The sequence below is a fragment of the Volvox carteri genome, assembly GCF_000143455.1.
Source record: "Volvox carteri f. nagariensis unplaced genomic scaffold VOLCAscaffold_1, whole genome shotgun sequence".
Taxonomy (NCBI): domain Eukaryota; kingdom Viridiplantae; phylum Chlorophyta; class Chlorophyceae; order Chlamydomonadales; family Volvocaceae; genus Volvox; species Volvox carteri.
The window spans coordinates 1,358,477-1,378,993 of NW_003307545.1; the positions used below are offsets into that span (position 1 = coordinate 1,358,477).

The 20,517-nt window shown below is 55.7% G+C and overlaps 5 protein-coding genes across 5 annotated transcripts in view; 3 read left to right on the forward strand and 2 right to left on the reverse strand.

Moving 5' to 3' along the window:
• Positions 1–4,211, reverse strand: part of VOLCADRAFT_85912 (uncharacterized protein) — a gene marked incomplete at both ends in the record, with an annotated part of 5,575 nt that extends 1,364 nt beyond the window's left edge. The window contains 8 exons of the mRNA XM_002946003.1: positions 94–186; positions 543–782; positions 1,050–1,112; positions 1,434–1,764; positions 2,329–2,549; positions 2,868–2,932; positions 3,413–3,713; positions 4,152–4,211. Coding sequence (XP_002946049.1) covers positions 94–186; positions 543–782; positions 1,050–1,112; positions 1,434–1,764; positions 2,329–2,549; positions 2,868–2,932; positions 3,413–3,713; positions 4,152–4,211 — 1,374 coding nt within the window. The remainder of the gene's footprint in view (positions 1–93; positions 187–542; positions 783–1,049; positions 1,113–1,433; positions 1,765–2,328; positions 2,550–2,867; positions 2,933–3,412; positions 3,714–4,151) is intronic.
• Positions 4,212–4,824: 613 nt separating this feature from the next.
• On the forward strand, positions 4,825–6,955 carry VOLCADRAFT_85913 (uncharacterized protein; the record flags this gene model as incomplete). The annotated part of the gene is made up of 7 exons (XM_002945642.1): positions 4,825–4,885; positions 5,000–5,103; positions 5,181–5,300; positions 5,508–5,588; positions 5,953–6,033; positions 6,262–6,352; positions 6,843–6,955. 7 exons carry the CDS (start codon positions 4,825–4,827, stop codon positions 6,953–6,955), a joined length of 651 nt encoding a protein of 216 aa, XP_002945688.1.
• Positions 6,956–7,423: 468 nt separating this feature from the next.
• doh1 (deoxyhypusine hydroxylase) lies at positions 7,424–10,422 on the reverse strand (the record flags this gene model as incomplete). The annotated part of the gene is made up of 6 exons (XM_002946004.1): positions 10,226–10,422; positions 10,021–10,141; positions 9,712–9,805; positions 9,076–9,252; positions 8,466–8,633; positions 7,424–7,678 (listed from the first exon to the last, which is right to left on the reverse strand). Exons 1-6 carry the CDS (start codon positions 10,380–10,382, stop codon positions 7,424–7,426), a joined length of 972 nt encoding a protein of 323 aa, XP_002946050.1. The 5' UTR covers positions 10,383–10,422.
• Positions 10,423–11,161: 739 nt separating this feature from the next.
• eft2 (elongation factor Ts-like protein) lies at positions 11,162–13,456 on the forward strand (the record flags this gene model as incomplete). The annotated part of the gene is made up of 6 exons (XM_002945643.1): positions 11,162–11,491; positions 11,700–11,814; positions 12,074–12,171; positions 12,344–12,559; positions 12,800–12,912; positions 13,324–13,456. The coding sequence occupies 6 exons, from the start codon at positions 11,162–11,164 to the stop codon at positions 13,454–13,456; spliced, it is 1,005 nt and encodes a 334-aa protein (XP_002945689.1).
• A 1,338-nt stretch (positions 13,457–14,794) lies between these two features.
• On the forward strand, positions 14,795–17,643 carry VOLCADRAFT_85916 (uncharacterized protein; the record flags this gene model as incomplete). The annotated part of the gene is made up of 6 exons (XM_002945644.1): positions 14,795–14,833; positions 14,925–14,984; positions 15,100–16,045; positions 16,169–16,537; positions 17,179–17,258; positions 17,530–17,643. The coding sequence occupies 6 exons, from the start codon at positions 14,795–14,797 to the stop codon at positions 17,641–17,643; spliced, it is 1,608 nt and encodes a 535-aa protein (XP_002945690.1).
• Positions 17,644–20,517: the final 2,874 nt, after the last annotated feature.

Genomic DNA, 20,517 nt, shown 5'->3' on the forward strand with positions numbered 1-20,517 from the left:
CTCCCTCCCCCCGTTTCCCCCCTCCCTCCTCCCTAACCCGCCCGGCTGTGGCCCTGCCTGCGGGCCGTAAATGCAGAAGCCGATGGCCGCCACGGACAGCCACTGCAGTGCGGGTGGGACCCCCGGGGGGAGGGACTGGAAGGCCGCCAGCGCCGCGGCCAGTGCTGCCGTGTACGCCATGACCACCTGGTGGTGGGGGGGGGAGGGGAGGGAGGGGGTTACGGGAATAAGGGAGGCGCAGCGGGAGAGCGGGAGGGGGAATCACACGGTGCAACAAGCGGACAGCCAACGGGAACCGACAAAGAGTCCAAGAAGGGAGAAGGGGGCGGGTAGTGGAGGTGGTGGAGGTGCGCATGGGGCCAGGGGTTGGAAAAGCGAGAGGCTGGCAGCACCACACCTCCCAAACCCGAACAGCGTTACCAGATGCAGCTGCAATACGACGGCCAGCAGGGCGTCCGTACGTGTTTTTAATTGCCGTGCATAATGTGATATTTTACAAAACCCCAACCCCAACCGCAACTGCAGCCTTGGACGCACAATACCTGCACGCGCAGTCCCACGCTGCCACTGCCAAGAGCTGCCGCAACTGTCGTCTGCTTCCCGGTGCCCTGGAGCTTGCTTCTGCCGTCATGGCCACCGTCGGCCGCTGCTGCTGCCGCCGTGGCGGCTGTAGCGGCGGTGGCTGCAGCAGCACCTTTGCGAATAAGCAAGTCGGATATGCGGCCAGCAGCTAGACCACCCACCAGCCCGCCTAGCTCCAGCCCCGAAACCCGCATGGCTGCCTGGGGGCCCGATTGGTACGACATCACGTCACGGAGGACAACACGAGCACAGGTATATCATGTCCCGCATATTACTTTTACACGCCACGTCATTAACTTGAGTGCCCTTTTTATGAATACTTAGCTTATCTGCCTGCCCGTCTGTCCGCCTGTCTGTCTGTCTGTGCTTCTGTCTGTCCATCCGTCTGTATTTGCCTACTTAAACAGCACATATCCATTTCCCCTCCCCTCCCCTCCCCTCCCCTCCCGCCATGGACACGCATTTACCTGAGCGGCATCCGGGACACCTTTTTCACTGATGAGGTAAAACACGGTCCAGGAAGTGACGCCCTGGAGGGGAACAACGGTACGGCAGCAACATTACGGCAGTGGTTATATCAGCAGTACGGTGACATCCGCAAATGTAAGGTGGCAGGCAAGCAGCGCTTCTTGCTGGTGGGAAGGGAGAGTGGTCAACGTTTCTTCGGCGCGCCCACAAGCACCTCAGCGTCGGGAGAGGAGGCCGCTGGTGAAGCTTTACCACCCTGTAAGAACATACATACATACATACATACATACATACATACATACATACATACATACATACATACATACATACATACATACATACATACATACATACATACATTATATACGTTGGTAAGTGCATACCTGTCGCACAACATACACGCAAAAGTACGTCAGTGCCAGCGCCCAGATGTACGGATTGGACAACACATTGTCGATTGCCGTACGCAACACGCCTGGTTTTTGCTGCTGCTGCTGCTGCTGTGGCTGCTTGCCGCTCGTAATGCTAGTGCTGGTGCTGCTACTGCCGCTGGTAGTGGCCGTATTTCCATTCCGAGGACTACTGCTGCTACTGCCATGTCCTGTGCTGGCCTCACTTGACTGTTGGTGTTTCTTCTGCTGCTGTTGTTGCTCTTGCTGTTTCTGGTGCTCCGAAACCTCCACGGGATTAAAACCCGCGTCCTGTGGCGTATCCCTGCATGGAGTCAGGGATGACGTGTCATGAGTACGACATGGACGAGCTGACAAGGGTATGGCAAGAGTGGACTAGGGCAGTCAGCTCCTTAAAGCCGAGAAGGGATCGGCCCCGGTGCATGAGCCAGTCACCCCGCAGTGAGTTCCGCAGGCGAGACTGTACGGCACTGGGCTGCAAGCGGAGGAATTGTGCCGTGTCTGGACTATACGCTGCAGTTCAGCGTGGCATGCGAGTTCATGACGCTGACTGACTGCCTGACAGCAGTGAACCCAGGGGGCCTCGGCCCACGCCCGGGGCCTCGCCCAAAAACATCAATAACACGATGGTACGACAAGGAAAGAAAGAAGACGACAAAGCCAACATACACAGAACGGCCAGTGTCATTGGCCAGAACGGCCAATGACCCCCTCTATCTATCTATCCATCTATCTATCCATCTATCCATCTATCTATCCATCTATCCATCCATCATGTATGGGGTATGTGTATGTATATGCAGGGGAAGACTTGCTGTCCCCTCTCCCCCACCCAGCCCTCTTCCCCCGCCTCCTTCCCCCCTCGTACCTGCACACCAGCAACACAAACACACCAAGCGCCAGCCCCGCCAGTCCGGGCGCCCACATGCCCCACCGCCACCCCGCAGCATGCGCCGCAGTGGCGGCCACCAGCGGCGACAGAAAGCCCCCCGTGTTGTGGGCCACGTTCCATAAGCCCCAGTAGGTGCCCCGCTCCCGGGCGGGGAACCAGGACGTCAGCATGCGGGCGCAGGAGGGCGCGCCAACCCCCTGACAGGGTCAGGGACAGGGCGAGGGGCAGGTATTGTGGCCATCAGGGGCTTAGGGCTGCTGGTCTAGGGACTATCTGCCGTATAATGCCGTACAACTAGAGGAGTTGCTGCGGTGCAATTTTTTAAACCATTTTTAAAGTATTTTCATCATCTCCGCGTTTGCTAATACAATTTCGGCATGCAACTCCCTCACCTTTGTCCACCACAGGGTGATAGCTGCTTGGCTTTAAATCCTTTGTCCCCCCACCACCACCACCACCACGGGCACCACCACGGGCTCATTACCCTCATGATGCCATGCAGCACCCCCACCTACCTGCATCAGGCCGTTCAGTGCCCACATGGCGGCGAACCAGGCGAGTCCGGTACCCGCCCCCAGCGCTATGTTGCACGCGGCAGTGAGCATAAGGCCCCCGCCCAGCAGCAAACTGGGGCTGTAGCGGTCACCCAGGATGCCGCTCACAAACTTGCTCAGGCCTGGAGCTCAGCAGTAGCAGCAGCAGTTGCAGCAACAGCAGCAGTAGTAGCAGCAGCAGTAGCAGCAGCAGCAACAGTAGCAGCAGCAAGAGTAGTAGCAACAGCAACAGCAGCAGTAGCAGCAATAGCAGGAGGCGGGTGAGTGTGGGTGTGCTCTCCGGGTATGTGCGTGTACATGGCCCAAGTGAAGCAGCACACGATGGCCGGGTGGACCGTGGAGGGTGCGGATGGAGGATGGACGTGGCTTGGGCCCACTGATTCATGCAGACCCACGCATCTTTACTTCCGTAAACTGAACCATGGCGTACCACTGCCGTTCGGCTTTTGCATGTTTGCATGTTTTTACGGTTTTTGGCGTGTACTCGTACGGCGTGCATTACGTACCGTACGCGATGGGGAATATTGACGTCATGGTGCCCACTTCCGCCAGCGTGAAGCCCAGGGTTGGGTCGGCCACCATGACCGGGGCGGTGTAGGTGAGGGAGTTGCGGGTGAGATAATAAGCCGCGTAACCCAGAACCAGGCCGCTGAATACCGCCAGGCGGCGGGCAATGAAGCCCGGGGGCTGCTGTTGCTGTTGCTGCTGCGGCGGCGGCGGCGGCTGGGGCTGCTGGGGTGAATCCGGCGCCGGCGGCTGTGTGGACACCGCTGGCGCAGCGGCAGCGTCGGCGGCGGTGACGGTAGGCTGTGGCCCGGTGGGGCGAATGGGAAGACGAATAGCAGCAGGATTGGTGGCGATGAAGGCGACGGGGGCAGAAGATGGGGTTTGGGGTAAAGGCTCTTGATGGGCTAGCGGCGAGCGGGTTTGTTTGGGCAAGTTCGGGTTTGGATTGGGTGGTGAGCGAGGGGCGGGTGATTATTATTATTAGTGGTGGTGGTATTGGTGCTAAGGCGAGGGGGCGGTGCATATAAGATTGATGCTGCACCATGACTGCAGGTGTTAGCAAGGTGGTCAATGTGGTGGCAGAGTAACCGCTAGCCCGCACCTGTGTTGAATTTTCAGTTCGTGGCTGTAAGGGTTGAACCGAAACGCCAGCTGGGTCGGCCGAAGGGCTCCCCCGTTCTTCCGGAAATCCACAAATGACATGGCTAGGAGATAGTCGGCGCAGCGGAGCCAACGTACCCGGCCGCGGGTTCCACAGCCATTGTCTGCTACAAGGTGCAGCCCTACAATCGAGTACATTGCATATATATTTGAGTGGTGCTTCCTCCACTGCAGTTAATGCCCACGATGACGGGACTTCAACTCACAGAACGGGACTTCTAGCGAGTAGTTGCATCGTTGCCAAGGATTAGATTAAATCCAGTGCCAAAAGCATTGGTCCAATTAGCGCGTCATGAGACTTTGCGTTTCACGTGTGCTTCAACAGTCTTCGGAAGGGCCCTTAACTGAAATTAGCAATGGTCTTGGGCACGGTGCCCCTAAGTTAAGTACTTTGACGAGGAATAATGGGCGTATCTACATGCCGTTTTGTTTGCAGACCGCGAACGTTGTTGACCGTTAGTTCTCCGAGACCAGGAAGTGCTCAACGGCCCGAGCCCGAAGCCACAGAGCCAGCGACTATTGAAATAAAAGAACTCCTTACAGAAATTATACCTTAGTCCATTGAATCCGCCTCCTGCTGTTTGGATGTCCACTTCAAATCCAAGTTCCACGACTATCAAGTGGACAGCCCAGGCGCTTTAATCATCCCTCTCCATGCGAAGGGCCGTTAGCATTCAGCAAAAGATGCATCAATAGCTGTGCCCTTTGGGCAACACCTCTTCCATATGTTTAAGAGTAGCGATTAAGGAAAATGACCTTACCACTGCAGCCTGTGAACCCTGGTTTTGATCTCCGTTTGCGGAACTTGACTGGTAAACATACCAACGGAGTTACATGGCTAGCACCCGCTTTGGTGCCGGGAGCATGTTTCAGACCTAACGACTCCCCCCTTAACACCTAACGGCTCCCCCTTTAACGGCACTCAGAGCGGAGGATCGCATCCAACCTGTTCCTCCAGCAGCTCCTATACTATAGAATATTCTTCAACATCGCCTGGTTGCTCTTCTGGATGGTTTTCATCTTCAAAAATGTGAGTGCTGGATGTGGGACGGGCCAAGACTGCCGTAACCCTCCGTACCCTGACACAGTCCCCACTGCACCGCGCAGTACTGGGTTGGTCTGGAACTAAAAGACAATGACATCGTCCGCACGATTTTCTTCATCTTCTGGTTTCTTGCGGAGCCAATTCGCTTGTTTGCCGGATGGTACGGGAACCTGCAGGAGAATGTAAGTTCATGCCCATTGCTACATTGAAACAGGCCAGATATTGTCACACTATCATCGCCACATATACCCTTTCGCCAATGGATTTGTGTTTCTTTCGCTCCTATCTCACCGTCCGGGTCTGTTGTTTCGCTCACACTGTTGATCCCATACACACTTCCCCCTCTTTCCCCTTTGTCCCTGCCACGCGCCTCCGCTCCAACTCCCCAGCTTCCCTGGCTGCTTATGTTCACCATTCTGTCACTGGTTCCGGAGCAAGGAACCATTCTTTACCTGCTTGTTGGAACATCTGTAAGTAGTAGAGGCGCTTAGAGACGCACCCACCCCGATTTGTGAGGAACTGGAGTCTCGTGGGGGTACACACAACCACATGTCTTGGCAGGTTCCACACGATTTACGTTCTCGGTCACATTCACAGTAACCCGGTAGGCACATGGGCTGCCCTACCTGACACCCGTCACCGGTTGGCTAGTATGGATCATCTAGCCTGGGGCCTGTCCTAGCCGACTACGTCACGGCGCCAGGAGCATTTCCCGCCGTTGAAAGCACGTGTAACGAATCACGCCCTTCCTAGTTTAATTCCACTGATCTTGACGAACGCATGTAAACGCACTGATACATCCCACGACGTGGACGGTGTGCACATGATGCGCAGAGGCGAACTGCCTACACCAGGGCGGTCCAAATGGTGATGCTGGTGCTGCAATGGCTGGAGCTCCTCACCGGCCTCTACACGGTGCGGGGCCGCTACACTTGCGGACCTTGCCGTGACCTCTGCGTAATGAACAGCATTACTGCGCGATGACGCAGCATCGGAACTGTGCTCACAATCAGCATGCACACGCGTATGCATGGGGGCTGACTCCGCCAGCGCCATTGTGTTAACATCCTCCAGCCCATTCTGCCCTCACACGCAATCCCTTACAGTCTGCCTTTTTTGCACATATGTCTTCAACCCCCACAGTGTGTTACAATGTACAAGGTGCAGAAGCGCCAGTTCTACCTGTTCGAGTACATCCTCAACCAGCGCCGCCGGCACCGCCTGGCAGCGCCAGGTGCGATGTCGCCAGGGCGGCGGTAGCGCTCCACGCAAGCGTATCCCGCATATCGCGGCAGCCACACAATTTCAGGACCCCGGCTCTCGCAGCACGGCGAGGCGGCGAGAATCAGGGCAACTAGGGCGAGGCGATGGGATGGACTCACTTCGTGGTACTGGACGCCGCCAGACGGATCAGGATCAGGAGACAGGAAACGGGATAGCCGACAGCGTGTTCTGTACCGCACCTGCCACCTCTCCATACACACCCTGAGGCACCAGGTGGCAGAGGCAATAACAGGCTGTCTTGCTGCTCAGAAACCTTGCCGCCGTCCTGACGGACCTCTTGACTTAGTAGTGGCGGCGGCAATCTACAGTTTCCCTACGCAGCAATTCTGTAACACACAAGGCAGCTGCAGAGCGCGGAAATTTTCACAGGTAGAAAGTGCAATGCTCCGTGCGGGCCCACGCAACACACCGCGCGCTCGGCAGGCTCACTGCTACTGCAGCCCCTGCTCTGCTCGTCTTGCCAGTGTACGGCGACGTCGGCACCGCCACTGGGGACGAGAGCAGGCCCTCGCTCGCTATCGCAAGGCACAATGGGGTGCATTATGGCAGCTGATGGCATCTCTCAACACCCCTGACCTACTTGCAGTCACCAGCTACCACCACCACCACCACCACCACGCCATTCACCAAAGACGTGCATCGCCAATAATGTCATGTCTGGAAACACGGTCCCCAGAGCGTATTCCGGCCCCCAAACGGTCTTATCAGCTACGCCACCAGCTAGCTGACTACCCACTAACTACGCGTGGAACTTAATCCTTAATCGCTGAAGTAGCCCCCCAGTTTTTCTCTCACCCGACCCATAAGCCAATCTAGTCACGCCAACCCAAAGCCCCAAATGCAGCGCCCCTCCTCCCCACGACCACGGGTTACGCCGCCGTGCGCGCCACACCGGGGCCCCTGCCGCCCCTCATCTACACATTGCGACCACACATTCCGCAGCCGGAGATGACCCACACTCCTGCCTGCCGACGGTGGTGTTCCGCCAGCTAATCACGAGCGCCTCTACAGCTCCCTCTGCTCAACCCCGGCATGGACAGATGGGCCGCCTCGCCTCCCCTGCACCGCTGCCCTTATCGCCATCGCCCTTGTCTGCGTACTCGAGTTGGCCGCTCTGCTCGAAGTCCAGCACGTCCAACGCCACCTCGCAGCTGTGCGCTACGATGGGCTCTGGGTCCGTGGCGAACTCCCGTAGCAGACCGATGGTGACGCTGTCCGCGATAGCGCCCAGTGCCTCCGCGGCCTCGTGGCGCACCATGGCGTGCTCCGAGCCGTCCTGGTGGGAACCCGGAGTGGATGGGTGTCGGCAAGGCGGGAGGACCATCATGTGATGCAAGAAACAAAGGATCGTGGGCGCGTGCGCTGTGGATTGGCGGTCATGGCTGCTGAGCACGGCACGGAAGCAATTGGAGCGATCGATGCTAAAGTTTTTAAAACAGCATCACGTAACACATCTGCTTCTGACTCTAAAATATAACTAGTAACTAATAAAAAATAGCTAGATCTGGAATCATTGGAAGACTTTGATCTAGTCAAGGAGGGAGAGACAGAAGAAGAGCAAACAGGAGGCCGGGTATGGCGGCTGGAGCGGGAGAGGTTTGAAGCAACTGTGAGTGGCATTGGATGTGTTTGGGATCCAACAGACGCATGCGAGAATGCTGGAAGGAAACGTCGCCATATGCGATTGTGGACCTGTGGCAAGATGAATGCCAACGGCGAGAGTACAGGTCCCTCCGGGATTTGTGATGTGGCTGAGTTGTGTCGGACCTCAGGTCTGCTTCTTGCAAGCTACGTCCGGATCTTAACGCGATGTACGGTGCTGTGGGGGCCGTTAAGACTTATGTATAATTGCGATATTTAAAGGGAGGCATCGGCTGGCTAGCTTGGCGGACAATGCAATCATCTGTTGGCTGGTGTCTGTCTCGTCTCTAATCGGTTACTACCTGCCTGTCTGGACGCATAATCACATAAAAATCGCGCGAACGCATAGATGGATAACTGATTGCGATGAAGGTCCAATACGTGGCTGGACGCATTTGCGGGCTCTCCTCCATTTCCCTCACCTTGAGCACGAATGTGAGGAACTCCACTGCCTTAGGGTCCTGCATCTGACCCATCACGTAAGCCACCTCGTGCTTCAACAGCGCCGACCGCGCGCCGAAAACCGCCCCCAGCGCCGCCACCGCGTCCTTACCACCCTTATTCCGCAGCGCAAACAGCGCCGAGTAGCGCTGGAAAAGGAAAGCAGTATGGAGCGCGTGGGCATAATGGTCCAACGGCAAAGACTGGTTGTCAGGGGAAACGGCGCAGACCGTGCGGACTGAAATCGGGTTAGTGGTGTGTATCTCAGTTCTGGGTTTCATGTGGGGGGTCCCAGGCAGGCACGAAGGGTGCAACCATAAGAAAAACGAAACAGAATCATTTCCCCTCATACGCCCACATCCCCAGACTGCTCAACTAACTTCCTAACATCTCCCATAGGTTTGGTTTGTCGCTTTGGATAATTCGCTACACTGTATTTGCCACTTTCAGCTGTCGCCCAACTGCTGACGAGACAACAAGATGGCACTTGGTAATAAAACTCGGCTTGAAATGCAGAGAATAATGTACTGGTGAGCTATGGCATCGCCCAGGTCGTCTCTGCTTTGCCTCAGGACCAGGACTCGCTCTTACGTCAAACATCCGTTTTTTCTCGTCCAGCAACACGTCCCGCAGCTCCTCTGTGGGTATGCTGGTGGGCAGGGCGGGCGTGGGGTCAACGCTGTAGTACGGCGACTCCTCGTTGGTGGCGCCTGGGTGGTCTCGGAGCCACTCTATCCGCTGCAGCGCTAACTGGCAGGTCTCTGCCACCTGCGTATGTAATTTCCAGTCACCACCAAACAGACAAAAAAGGTGACGGCGAGCAAAAGTACCAAAAGCAGGACAAGGTGTAACAGCCCCCGGGGAGGTGGAGAGAGTTGGATTGGAACACCTGAAAATCACTGTCCTACATATTACCCATCTCCAAGCACAGGGTACACAAACAAAGAGAAGGCGTTTCCTGACAATCCAAAATCACTCCTGGGAGGGTGGATTAGCTGTTCCGCTAAACTGGGTAGTGCGGCATGAGGTGCACCATGGCATGGCCCAGGGTCGGTGGGTGGGTGGGTGAGGACATTCAATACATAGGACCGGAAATCCTGATCTCCAGGACTCCAGGGTTCGAATAAATGTGCACTTCACCGACGCCTCCAGAAGTGGAATTGGGTAAGGTGTTTAAGGACAGTTATATCTATATCTAACTCTCCACGGTTGCGGGGGCATACTTACCTCAAGAACTTCGTCGTTAAGGTGCGCGCGGAGAGGAGCCAAACACTCCTCCGTACCGATGGCACCCAGCGCCTCTCCCGCTTCGTGTCGCACCCTGCCGTAGAAAGCAGGACAAGCCATGCAAGACTTAGGATCCCAGTATAATTAACTGGACTTGTATTATTTCGCTCGCGAAGGGGTGGATGGGAAGCGTGCTGAGGCAGGGTGGCTGCTCTGCCACACGGTCGGTTGTGAGGTAGGGCGTAAGGCCACTGCTGCGGCGGCGTAGGACCAATGAAGCTTAGGCACGCCCAAGGCACGAGTACTTGCATAGGGTGCTCCCCGGTGTTGTGAAGGATGTTGGTAAGCACCTCCACAGCACGCGCATCTTGCCGTTGGCCGAGGCAAAAAGCGACATCGTGACGGAAGAGCGCGCTCTCGTCCGTCAGAGCTGCATAATTTTCAGCAAGTAAGCGGCATGTATGTTTTAGTAACGTTTCAGAGTTCGGTGACACTCATAAAGTTATCGCCGCACCTAGTTCAAGTGCGTCATGCGCGGCTGCGCCTTTCACATTCCGCAGAGAGAAAAGAATCCGATACTTTTCCGGCAAGGTTGTATTGGGGTCTAGGAGTTTCTGCTTGAGGTCCAGAATTACCGATTCATCGACTTCAACAAGTGGAGGGGCAGTCATTTTTTTCTTACATAGAAGCTTAGCTCAGCCCTCCCAATAACTCTTGAAGGTTTTTGGTTAACTATGGGATTGGGCCAGTATGTCTTTGACTGTCAAGCGTTGGAGGACCGTTGCGGCGAACCCGTTGCCCACAAGCGGTTGAACAAACTGCCGAAAACATGGTTTCGTGCAAGTCTGGCGGACGTGCTTTTTTCCCACACTTCCACAGCCGTGTTTTGTTGGGTCTATTTGAAGACCAGGTCAGCCTTATAGGTCTGCAACTCCTGCATCTTATGGCCATGCCTTCTCAAGCGGGGTTGCGAGTGCAGCAGCTAGCTGCGGCACTTCTTGGATCCTGCAATAGATCAGTCGCAAATATGGTTGCATGGAGATGTCTTAGCACGTCGGCGACGCCTCCGGCACAGTCGGCAGCCATCATCAAGCAGCTGCGAGAGCGCAGTGCCGCACCAATCTCTGATGTTAAGGCAAGAGACTCTTTAATGAAAATAAAAATATTTTGCTTCCTATATGCGTATCGGGAGAGCGCAAGTAATTTCGGGGTCAGTACATATATTTTGCGCCATGTTGAACGTTCGTCCTGCACATGAATGAGAGCCATGGGGTTGTTCTACCCCGCGCACGGCAGTGATCATGTCGACCAGTCGAGGATAATTGGAACGGGACAGGCTCACCCAAAGCCAAGCACACAACCCTGACCTTAATTCACCTTCCACGCGACCCCATGAAGCCGATCCAACGGTAACCTATCGCCCCGCTCCATCGCCGCCTCTCGGCAGAATATGCTCCTAGAGCATGGCTGGGACGTGGATAAGGCCTACGAGGCGCTGCGCAGAAAGGGCCTGGCGGCCGCCGCCAAAAAGGCCTCGCGCCATGCCGCTGAAGGCCTTGTAGGCGCCTCTTTTGCCGCCGCAGCTGCCAGCACCACCGCCGCTGCCACCAACCGCTGCGGTGGCGCGGGCTCTGTGGTAATGGTGGAGCTGAACAGCGAGACGGACTTTGTGGCGCGTAACGCCCTCTTCCAGGATTTAATGCGGGATGTGCTGACGGCAGCTCACAGTCTAGGGAGGGCCGCTGCGGTTGGACCAGACCACAGCATAGACCTGCAACAGGTGGGTGGTTTGGGTGGGTGGTTTGGCTGATGGCGGTTGGGTGGAAGATGAAGCGCCGGCCGGGTAAAATGGTGGGCAGCGGTTCACAGCAGGACAGAGGATCTTAAGCGCCGATCTTGAGCACCGCCCCTTGCCTGGTCTGGCTTCCTGATGCGTGGCTCTCCCCACCCGGCGTCATCTCACCCCTACTGCTATTACCCTACTGCAGCTTCTTTCCGTGCGCACTGCCTCCGGGTCAACTGTTTCGGAGGCGGTGACCCAGGTGGCGGCGCAAGTACGAGAGAATGTACGACTTCGGAGGGCGTACCGCTTGGACAGTGGAGGTGAGGAATGCTCCAGGAAGGGTGGTCGCCAGGAGGGATCCTCGCGAATCAAGATGTTGTCTCTAGGGGACGTATCACGTTATGGCCCTTGTAAGGTTGACTTTGTTGTTGTTGGGAGAAGGTGGAGTCATGACCTGGAGAGGAGAGGAAGATGTTTTTTCTATTCAGCAATCTCCCATTTCAGTCCTCTGCAACCGTCCCGTACTCGTACCCGTGCCTGTACCCATACCCCTGTCCTTGGCCCTGCATCGTTTCACAGACGGCCTTGTGTACCAATACGTTCACCAGTCGTCAGTTCCCGGACTGGGCAAGTTGGCGGCGGCGGTGGTGCTTCGTTCTGCGGATGGGAGCTCTCTGGTGTGGTGGGCATGTGTGGGGTGAGGGGTTGTATGGAGCAAGGGGGTCCTGAAGGTTGATTGTGTGTGGGGCTGCCCTGAGGTGTCGGACTTCTGTGATGATCTGATGCGCGAATGGGAACTGGCAAGGAGGGTACATGAGTAAGAAACCCCGCTCTCTTGTGTTTCTGCAGGTTGATCTTTCTTCCACCTCGGACAGCAGCAGCAGTAGCAGTTCTGCCGCCTCGCTTGTCCAGGCTGCCGGGGAGGGGCTCGCCATGCAGGTTGCGGGCATGCGGCCAGCGTACCTGACCCGCGGGTCTGTTCCAGCCGAGGTGCTAGCCCAGGAACAAGAGCTGCTGCTGCAGCAGATGCAGCAGGACGAGGCGTTCCGGGGCAAACCGCCGCAGGTATGACTGACTGCATATCGTACGGTACCGTATTTCGCCAGATTTCAGGGTCTGTCTAGGGTGTCCCTTGCGCCTTAGTGTCCCTGAGTGTCCCACCGACACCCCCGAGAGCCCATCTGCCGCGCTTTGTTGCTCCTCGACTAGGCCCTGGTTATCTGATTCTTGAGTCCTTGGACATCTTGTGCTTCTCCCCTCGCACGCCATCCACACGTTTCCCATCCTTGCATGGCCTTCTTCCAGGTTCTTTCCAAGGTGGTTCAGGGGCGGTTGTCCAAAAAGCTCAGCGAGATGTGTTTGGCTGAGCAGACCTATGTGCTGGACGACAGCATCACGGTGGAGAAGATGATGGCCAGGTGGGAGCGTTGGGAGGTTGATATGTATATATTGTTGTATGTATCCTGGGCGAATGTCGGATTGTGAGGATGTGCTTTGTTGAGAGTGGGCGCCGGATGGATGGGAAGGGAGCGCTAGGGCCGCAAGGTGTACCCGCTTCATGCGTGGCTGCGTGTGTGAGGCTGTGCTTCGACCGGAGTAGAACGGGTTGGGGATGGGGCCCTAGTGGTCAGGTCCTGATCGTGGCAGCAGCTTGCTGTTGCATCTGAGCTGACCGCGAACCGTGCAAACCTGACAGGCAGGCATCCTTTTCCTTTTCCTATGTTCCATCTTGCTAGCTTTCTTCTTGACCTGAGCCCGAGGAATTGTCTATTGTTTACTTCCTCTCCCAGGCTACTAACGACCGTCCCCCCTGGACTGTGTGGCTCCAGGTTGCGAAAGGATGTGGGCCGGCCTCAGCTGCAGGTCAGCGCCTTTTTGCGGGTGCAGTGCGGGGAAGGCTTGGGGACCAAGAGCGGCGATAACTTCGCAACAGAGGTGGCTCGCATCGTTAGCGAGACCTGAAGGGGGCAGAGGCGGGGAAGGCCCTGGACGGGGGGCAGACGGACCGACAGGTGGTTTTGAATGAGCGCATGCACACCACATCAGGAGGGTTTATATGGCTAGATGGGAAGTATTCCAGAACTTAATAAATCGAACCTAAGAGAGGTGTGTCGAGGGTAGCATGCTCCATGCGTGCTTTGCTCTACTATAATGGCTGGGAGGAGAGAAAGAGGAGAGGAGCACGTTGGGCCTTGCAGTTGGCGAAATCCGCTGCGCTGTGTTGTGGTGGTGTGACGCGGGCATGCGATGTCGCGCTTTTGAGGGGGACTGTGTGAGTGAGAAGGGGGGAGAAGACTCACATGGCCAATTCATTACAGCGATCGTGAGGGGGGCCTGTCTTCGTGCCTGGGGTTGTCTCGCAGAATATGCCACCCGCGCATTTACTGTTGGATTCTGGAGGTTGTTGCCGCCGTGCAGCATGCATCACGGTTGCCACTGAAGGCCAGTACTGTTCTATAGAACGAGACAGGCCTTTTAAGGAAGAGGAACCAAAACTAGGAAAGAACCAGCGTCTTGGGCGCTTAATGCGACGCTTTAATTATATAACTTATGATGCTTTATTTTGATATTCATCACAGTGCGGTCCAGCTATGGGTGCTAGGCCTTGCTACTGGGCCTGGCTAGGCCCTGCTGGGCCTTCACCAACTGTAAGGGGGTATAACCTTGAATGAAACTCATAAAAAGCGACGAAGTTTCTGCATGTTATGTGATTTCATCGTTCTCATCCATCTTAACAATGCTGCTTTCAGACGATCCGCCATGTGACCGGACTTGAACAGACACCTGTCTTGTGTCTTCTTGACTACCTATGGCCAAAACCACATGCTGTGGTTCAACCTGCTGGCCAGTAATGAGTTCCGTCGGCTTAAGGATTTTTACTGCTTCAGCCTGAGACTTCAAGGTGTTAAAAAAGAGCAAGCCCGCGCTTTTCTGGGCCCAAAGTCCAGCAAGACTATAAATAACTTCTCATACCACTAGTCCACACTGAATTGGATTCATGTCTAACACCATGTTAATGTGTCCTCTAGCAGGCAGAGCGATGCCCAACCGAAAGACGTACGGCATGCCCTTGGCCCTCTCGTAAGGTCGTCCCAAAAGATGTTGCTGCGCAATTTTTTTTCCATTTCTGCAGTAAGGGCTTTTCAACTTTGAGAAAAATAGCTGTAACGCGGATACAGCAACTTGCCCAGAGCACAGCACGCACAGCGTTCTTGCGAAGAGTTTCCAGGCCAGGCGGCTTTTGTTACCCGCTGCGCCACTTTATCGTGGAACTGGGTATATTTTTACATCACATACAAAATGGAGTGGCTATATCGTGCTGAAAGCTGGCCGCTGCCTGTAAGTGTTTCGCCTGCGAACGCGTTTGAGCGCGGAACTCTAACCTTCTCACCTACGCAAAGCGTACCCTTCCTGTCCTTCCTCGGTGCAGCTCTACGAACAGAAATTCATCCATGCTGATATGGAGGATGACTGCTACATGGCTGGAGAGGTGAGTGCAGCTTCCGCTAGTACTGTTCGGGCTTAGTTCGGCCGTGCCATCCTTAGCGATGTCAAATTGAATTGAGTATGATAAACACTATACACATTCCTTTACGTGCGTTTAGGAGGTCGTCGGTGGATGTTTTCCCCCTCGGAGTTGCCAAGCGCTGGGTGACGTGCACGCGAACGACTCGAGCCGCGGTGCAGAGTCCTCAAGATGCAAGGGGACTTCTATAGAGACGCTCATATTACGCTTTCAAGCTGACAAAGCGAAGTATCTCTTGCCGTGTTACGACGGCGACGACGAGCGCGGGATTTGGCCAATAGCGCCTGCGGAGGCCACGTCGACAAAGGTCGCCCAGCGTTTTGACAAGTACTATCAAGCGTCAGTCCAACGAGCATTGAAAGGCTACTTCTTGCCATCACCATTCGGGCTTCCCGCCCATCAATCCAACGTCATTGGCACCAAGGACGCAAAGCCGCGGCCGATTGGCGACGGGGTCAGAGCATGTAATGAGGAATGTTTTCCGCAAAACAGCTGCGGCTGTGACAAGTCTCGCCTGCTGTCAGATGTTTTGCTAGCAAACGACGTGCCCGCGGCACCGGCTCCCCCTTCAGAGTCTACAGGACTATCCGAGGCCGATGCTATGGCCTTACCGGATCGCGCGAGCACTTCGGTTCCGACCCAGATCGAGGCGGACGCAATTTCTCTGCCCTTGACGGTCATGACCGCAGCTGCGCAGTCCAGCGTTGCTCAGTCGAGCGTCGGCCGACCAGGTGAATTCGCTAGTCGGGGGATGACCGAAGATACGGAGGACGAAGACGGCGGAGCTGACATCAGTGCAGCTGCCGCAGCCGACGAGGACGGCGCCACCAACAGCGCCACGGCAGACGTGGCGGCGACCGTCCTTCCCGTAAAGCGCGAGTCGTCGGGGTGCTATCCCATGTTAGCGCCGGCGATGGCGATGACGACAGCGGCGGCCGCGATAACCTCCTGGCTCGCTCAATCGCACTCCGCCGTGACCGCCATGGTTGAGGATGAGGCCTCCGAGGCCCTTGAGGCTGAGGGAGGTGCGCAGCTGGAGCTGTCAATGCAGGGCTCCCAGCGGACGTGGACAGTCTCGCTCCTTCCAGCGGCGGCCGCAGTTGATTGCACTCCACCTCCGTCTCCCGAGCCTTCCTCGCTGCCGCCAGGCCACGGGGTACTTGGCACCACTAGCACCAGCGCGCGGACTGTTGGGGGGGATCTAGAAGGACGGCCGCGGGGCTGCGTCGTTGAGGCGCTCCCGGCGGAGGGAAGCCGGCGGCCTCGAGGTCTGGGTCGGGGCCGTCCATCCGTCTCCGCCGCTGCAGCGGGCTCGATTCAGCTCGAGCCGCCGCCTTGCAAGCGTGCGCGACGTACTGCCGCTGCGGTGCTTAGGACCGTGATTGAGGAGCAGACGACAGACGAGGAGGTGGATGGGGAAATGGAAGAGGAGCAGTATTCTGAGGCGGCGGCGGAGGAAGTGGATGATGAGGAATTTGTCGTGCGTGCCACTGGCGGCACAAAGCGCTCTCGGACAGGTACGCCTTTAGGAACGATGCTTGATGACGGCTGCGGGGCGTGCGCACAGCCGTGCGGCCGTTTATGGCGTGCGGCTACTAGTCTGGGTGGGACGCGCGTGCCGAGTGCGTGTCGGTGCATCACACGGGCGCGTATAATGTGTATGGCGCCCAGCCGTTCTTGAGGTCCATATTTTTACGATAGTGGTTGTTCCTGGCATCCGGCTGAATTGAGCACTTATGGATTTGTGTTGTTAAGCCCCTCACCTCGGGCTCGGGTCTAATCCGGGTCTGGGTAGTTTTTCCCCTCGGTCGATGTGGATTTTCGTTATACTTCGTTCTTTGTTGTCTGCACCGGGACCGTGTTCAGCTTCCTGGTTGAAGGAGTGTTAGCAATACAGCACTCGAGGGGCGTGTACTGCGGCCGTCATGCCGTATCGTCACATAAATGTATGTGCAGATTGTCGTGATTTGCATCCTCGGTGAGACTTCGTTTTGTGTACTACTCGAGTAACCACTGGTCAGTATATAGTCCTGATGCAGCATTTGCTTTCTCCTGGACTATCCGTCTATTTTTGGTACCTGCTTCACTCGCCCGTGTTTCGTCTTTCCCCCTTTTGAATGTGATACTACGCTGCATTTGCCTTCCTTCGCTGCCACAGGTCCTTCTCAGGGTCGGACAGGTGGGCGCCTGGTCTCTGGTTCGGTATGTGTGGACTGTGGCACCGACAAGACCCCGCAGGTTGGTCGAGGTTGAGATTGCTTCAGCTGCCATAGCTGCTGGCTTTGCTGATGTCCAGCTAATAGATGCGGTTTTGCTGCGCTGCTTCCAACCTGGTGGTATCGAATCTTCTTGTCGCCGACCGCATCTTCCATTCTATCATATGACCTGTTGGGCTTGACCGATTGATCTGTCCGCTGTTTTCGCTACCGGCGTCTCTCTTTTCTTCAGCTGCCCTAACACTTACCCATGTGTTGCATCTCCGCGTGTGCTTGTGATGGCGCTCCTGCAGTGGCGCCGCGGCCCCAAGGGTCCTCGCACCCTTTGTAACGCCTGTGGAGTACGTTTTAAGAAGATTCAGGACGGTCAGGCGCTGCGCGGCGCTTCGGGTCGCGCACGTCGGTGATACCGTGGTGGAATACTTCTCCAGGAAGAGATGTTTCGCTTCATTCAAGGGCTGGGCTGCGTGCAGCGGCCGGGCGGACGGCTGGCTGGCTGTGCGAAGCTCCGATGGCTCGATCCCTCTGCAGCCTTCCCTCCCGTTCTCTCACCTCCCTCCTCAAAAACGTCGGGTGTTTGTTGTTCTGTTGTCGAACGCTGCTAATGATCATTGTTAATTACGCTTTTGAAAGTTGTTGAGAGTTGCATGTAGGTGGTACGTAGCGATTTGCAGTGCGGTATCTGTGCTATTTGTCATCCATATCCATTCTGTCAGTGTGCATCTGCTCCGTTTGCTGCTTCCCGGTCGTGGAGAGCGCGCGCAATGTGGGGAGGCATGTTTGTATGGATGTCTGTGGGCTGAGGGGCATTCGTGGCTCGGGAGTCACTGCGTTTGTCACTCCGGAGCCTTGACGGGCTTGACGTCAGGGCTACGCTCTTGGACTCCTCTCCGCGTTACAGCTTCTTCCAGCGTCAAGCCATCCAGGGGAGCCTACGATCCGCAGTAACAGCGGCCTCATCAAGCGCAAGGCATTCGCGACATTTGCAATGCGCTGGAGATGTTGCGGTTGTGGTTGCGGCAGCTAATGTTGTCGCTGGTGCTGCTGCTGCTGCTGCTGCTGCTGCTTTGGTATTGCTGATCATATTTGACGGGCTGCCGAGCTCAGGCGCTTTGTGGGTTCTAGAACTCCCTGGGATACGTCATGTTTTTCAGTTGTTATGTTGGTGGTGTGACGCGGTGGAGCATTACGACGTGCCTACAAACGAATCCTTTTCCCCAGGGTTGTGGTACGCGTGTGGCTGGTTGCCTGTGGTTAGATGACATCCTCAAGTATCTTACAAGTACTATTGTACTGTGGCGGCAAAGGAGCTTCTGCGTATTCAGTTTTGCTGCTACCGGCGCGCAGCGGCTGCAGTTCCTGCTGCATTTTGGGGATTATGTAGTCGTGTAGTGTGCGCTGAGGAGGATTTGGATACGTGTACAGTGCGAGTATGTGCGCATGTATGTCAGTGCGCATCTGGGTTACGCTGCAGCAGTGATGTACTTCGAGGTTTGAAGACGCGACAAAGGATTTTTGTTTGATAGAGCGTCTAGCGATGAAGTCATGGGGTTCGCTGTGTTACTATCTTTCACAAAAGATATCTCATGAGGTTGAAAGGACCGCGGCCGGGTGTGATTGGCTGTTGTCCTTTGAAGCATGGGCGCGCGGCAATTAACCACAATAGATACATAAAACCAAACGTAGCAGGCGCGGAGACCTGGCAACTTAAGAGCAAGGCGCGGGCCTTGGGGGTTCCCGATTTTCTGCCTTTGTGTTTTACCTGTCGGACGCTGGAAGTTGTATGACGGCAGCCTGACTGATTTATGGAGAGAAAGTTGGTGGGTTTTAGAGCACAGCTGGGATATACGGCGTTGTCGCGGAAGGAAGTAGCAGCGGCGTAATTGATACGTGTATAGTGCCCGACGGTAGCAAGCTGATGGGCGGATTTGATAAAAAGGGGTCAGCAGGAGGACACATGCACCACTTTCCCTCCCGCCATTCTCACCCTCCTCCTCGCTGTCACAACCGCTGGCGGTACTGGTGTCCGTGTTGAGGCAGGTACTTCGGGTAAATAGCTTTTTTTAGCATTTTAGCAAGTGCCTTTTGGGATTGCCGTCGCGTCCCAATGTCATCCAATGTTTGCTTTTCTTTGCTGTTTCCCTCCATATAGACTGGGCACGCTGTCACCGTGCCTTCGCTGACATACATCCGCCGACGCCGTTCATTTCGCTGTCATGATGATGTCTAGAACCCCTGTTTTATGTTGCGCGTGGTTGATGAACGCATGCTGTGTGGGTTTTTCGCTGCATTAACTTGTTGGCAAATTTCCATACAGGTGCACTCCTTATGGGCACGGCGATTGGGTGCTGTTCCCCTGCCGGCATTAACAATACTGGCTGTCAGGTATGAATACTAAGGAAACAGAATATATTTTCCGGTTGCGCCTTTGCTAAAGCTGGGCTTTGCGCCGGGTTGGCAAATCTGTAGCAGGTGTGAGGACGCAGGCCGCTAAAAAACATTTATGTGTATTGAATGCACCCGGTGCTTGCGTTGGGGGCCATGCGCGCGCATTCGTGTCTTGTCCGCTGATCTATACTGCTGATGCCGGACGGCTGGAGCTGTGGCCCTGAGCGCGAGACGGCGGCGAAATCGGTTGCGGTCCGCGACGGAGGGTTGCGGTGCAACTGAATTGCAAAGATAGTTGATATATGGAGCGAGGAAGAGAGAGAGGAGGGAGGGAGAGGAGGGCCTGTGCAACATGCAAGTATTTTCTGCGCAGTGTGGCACAGTTGAATGCGAAGTGCCTCGGATGTTATCGGAGCCCGTAGAAGGCGGGTCGTGGGCAATGGATATTGCATATAAGCCCATAAACGACAAAAATGATGACCGCACTGGTTTGTTTCTTCCCGCGCGGGCATAGAGAGGGGGCAGCTACCAAGGAAAAGAAAATAACACATGGTTGCTGTATTTTGCTGGTGTTGATTTTCTGCTGCGTCTTTCTCGCTGTTGAATGATGGTGGTGGTGGTGGTGATGATGCTGTTGGCGAGATGCATATCAGGTTGTATGCCGTGTGCTTGATCATGATGATGATGACCCGTCAAGGTGCGTATGTACGTAAGTTTGTTTGTCTATGCATGACGTCGCAAAGGAGTGACGGTGCATACGTTTTCCATACATGTTCCTGTGCTTTTGTGATTTGCCGACGGAAAAGGCTTTCCTGCGGAGAATGGCAGCGGCCCTTTTCACCATTCGTACATCTTGTTTCCTGTTGCAGCATGCATGTGTTACCATGAATAGA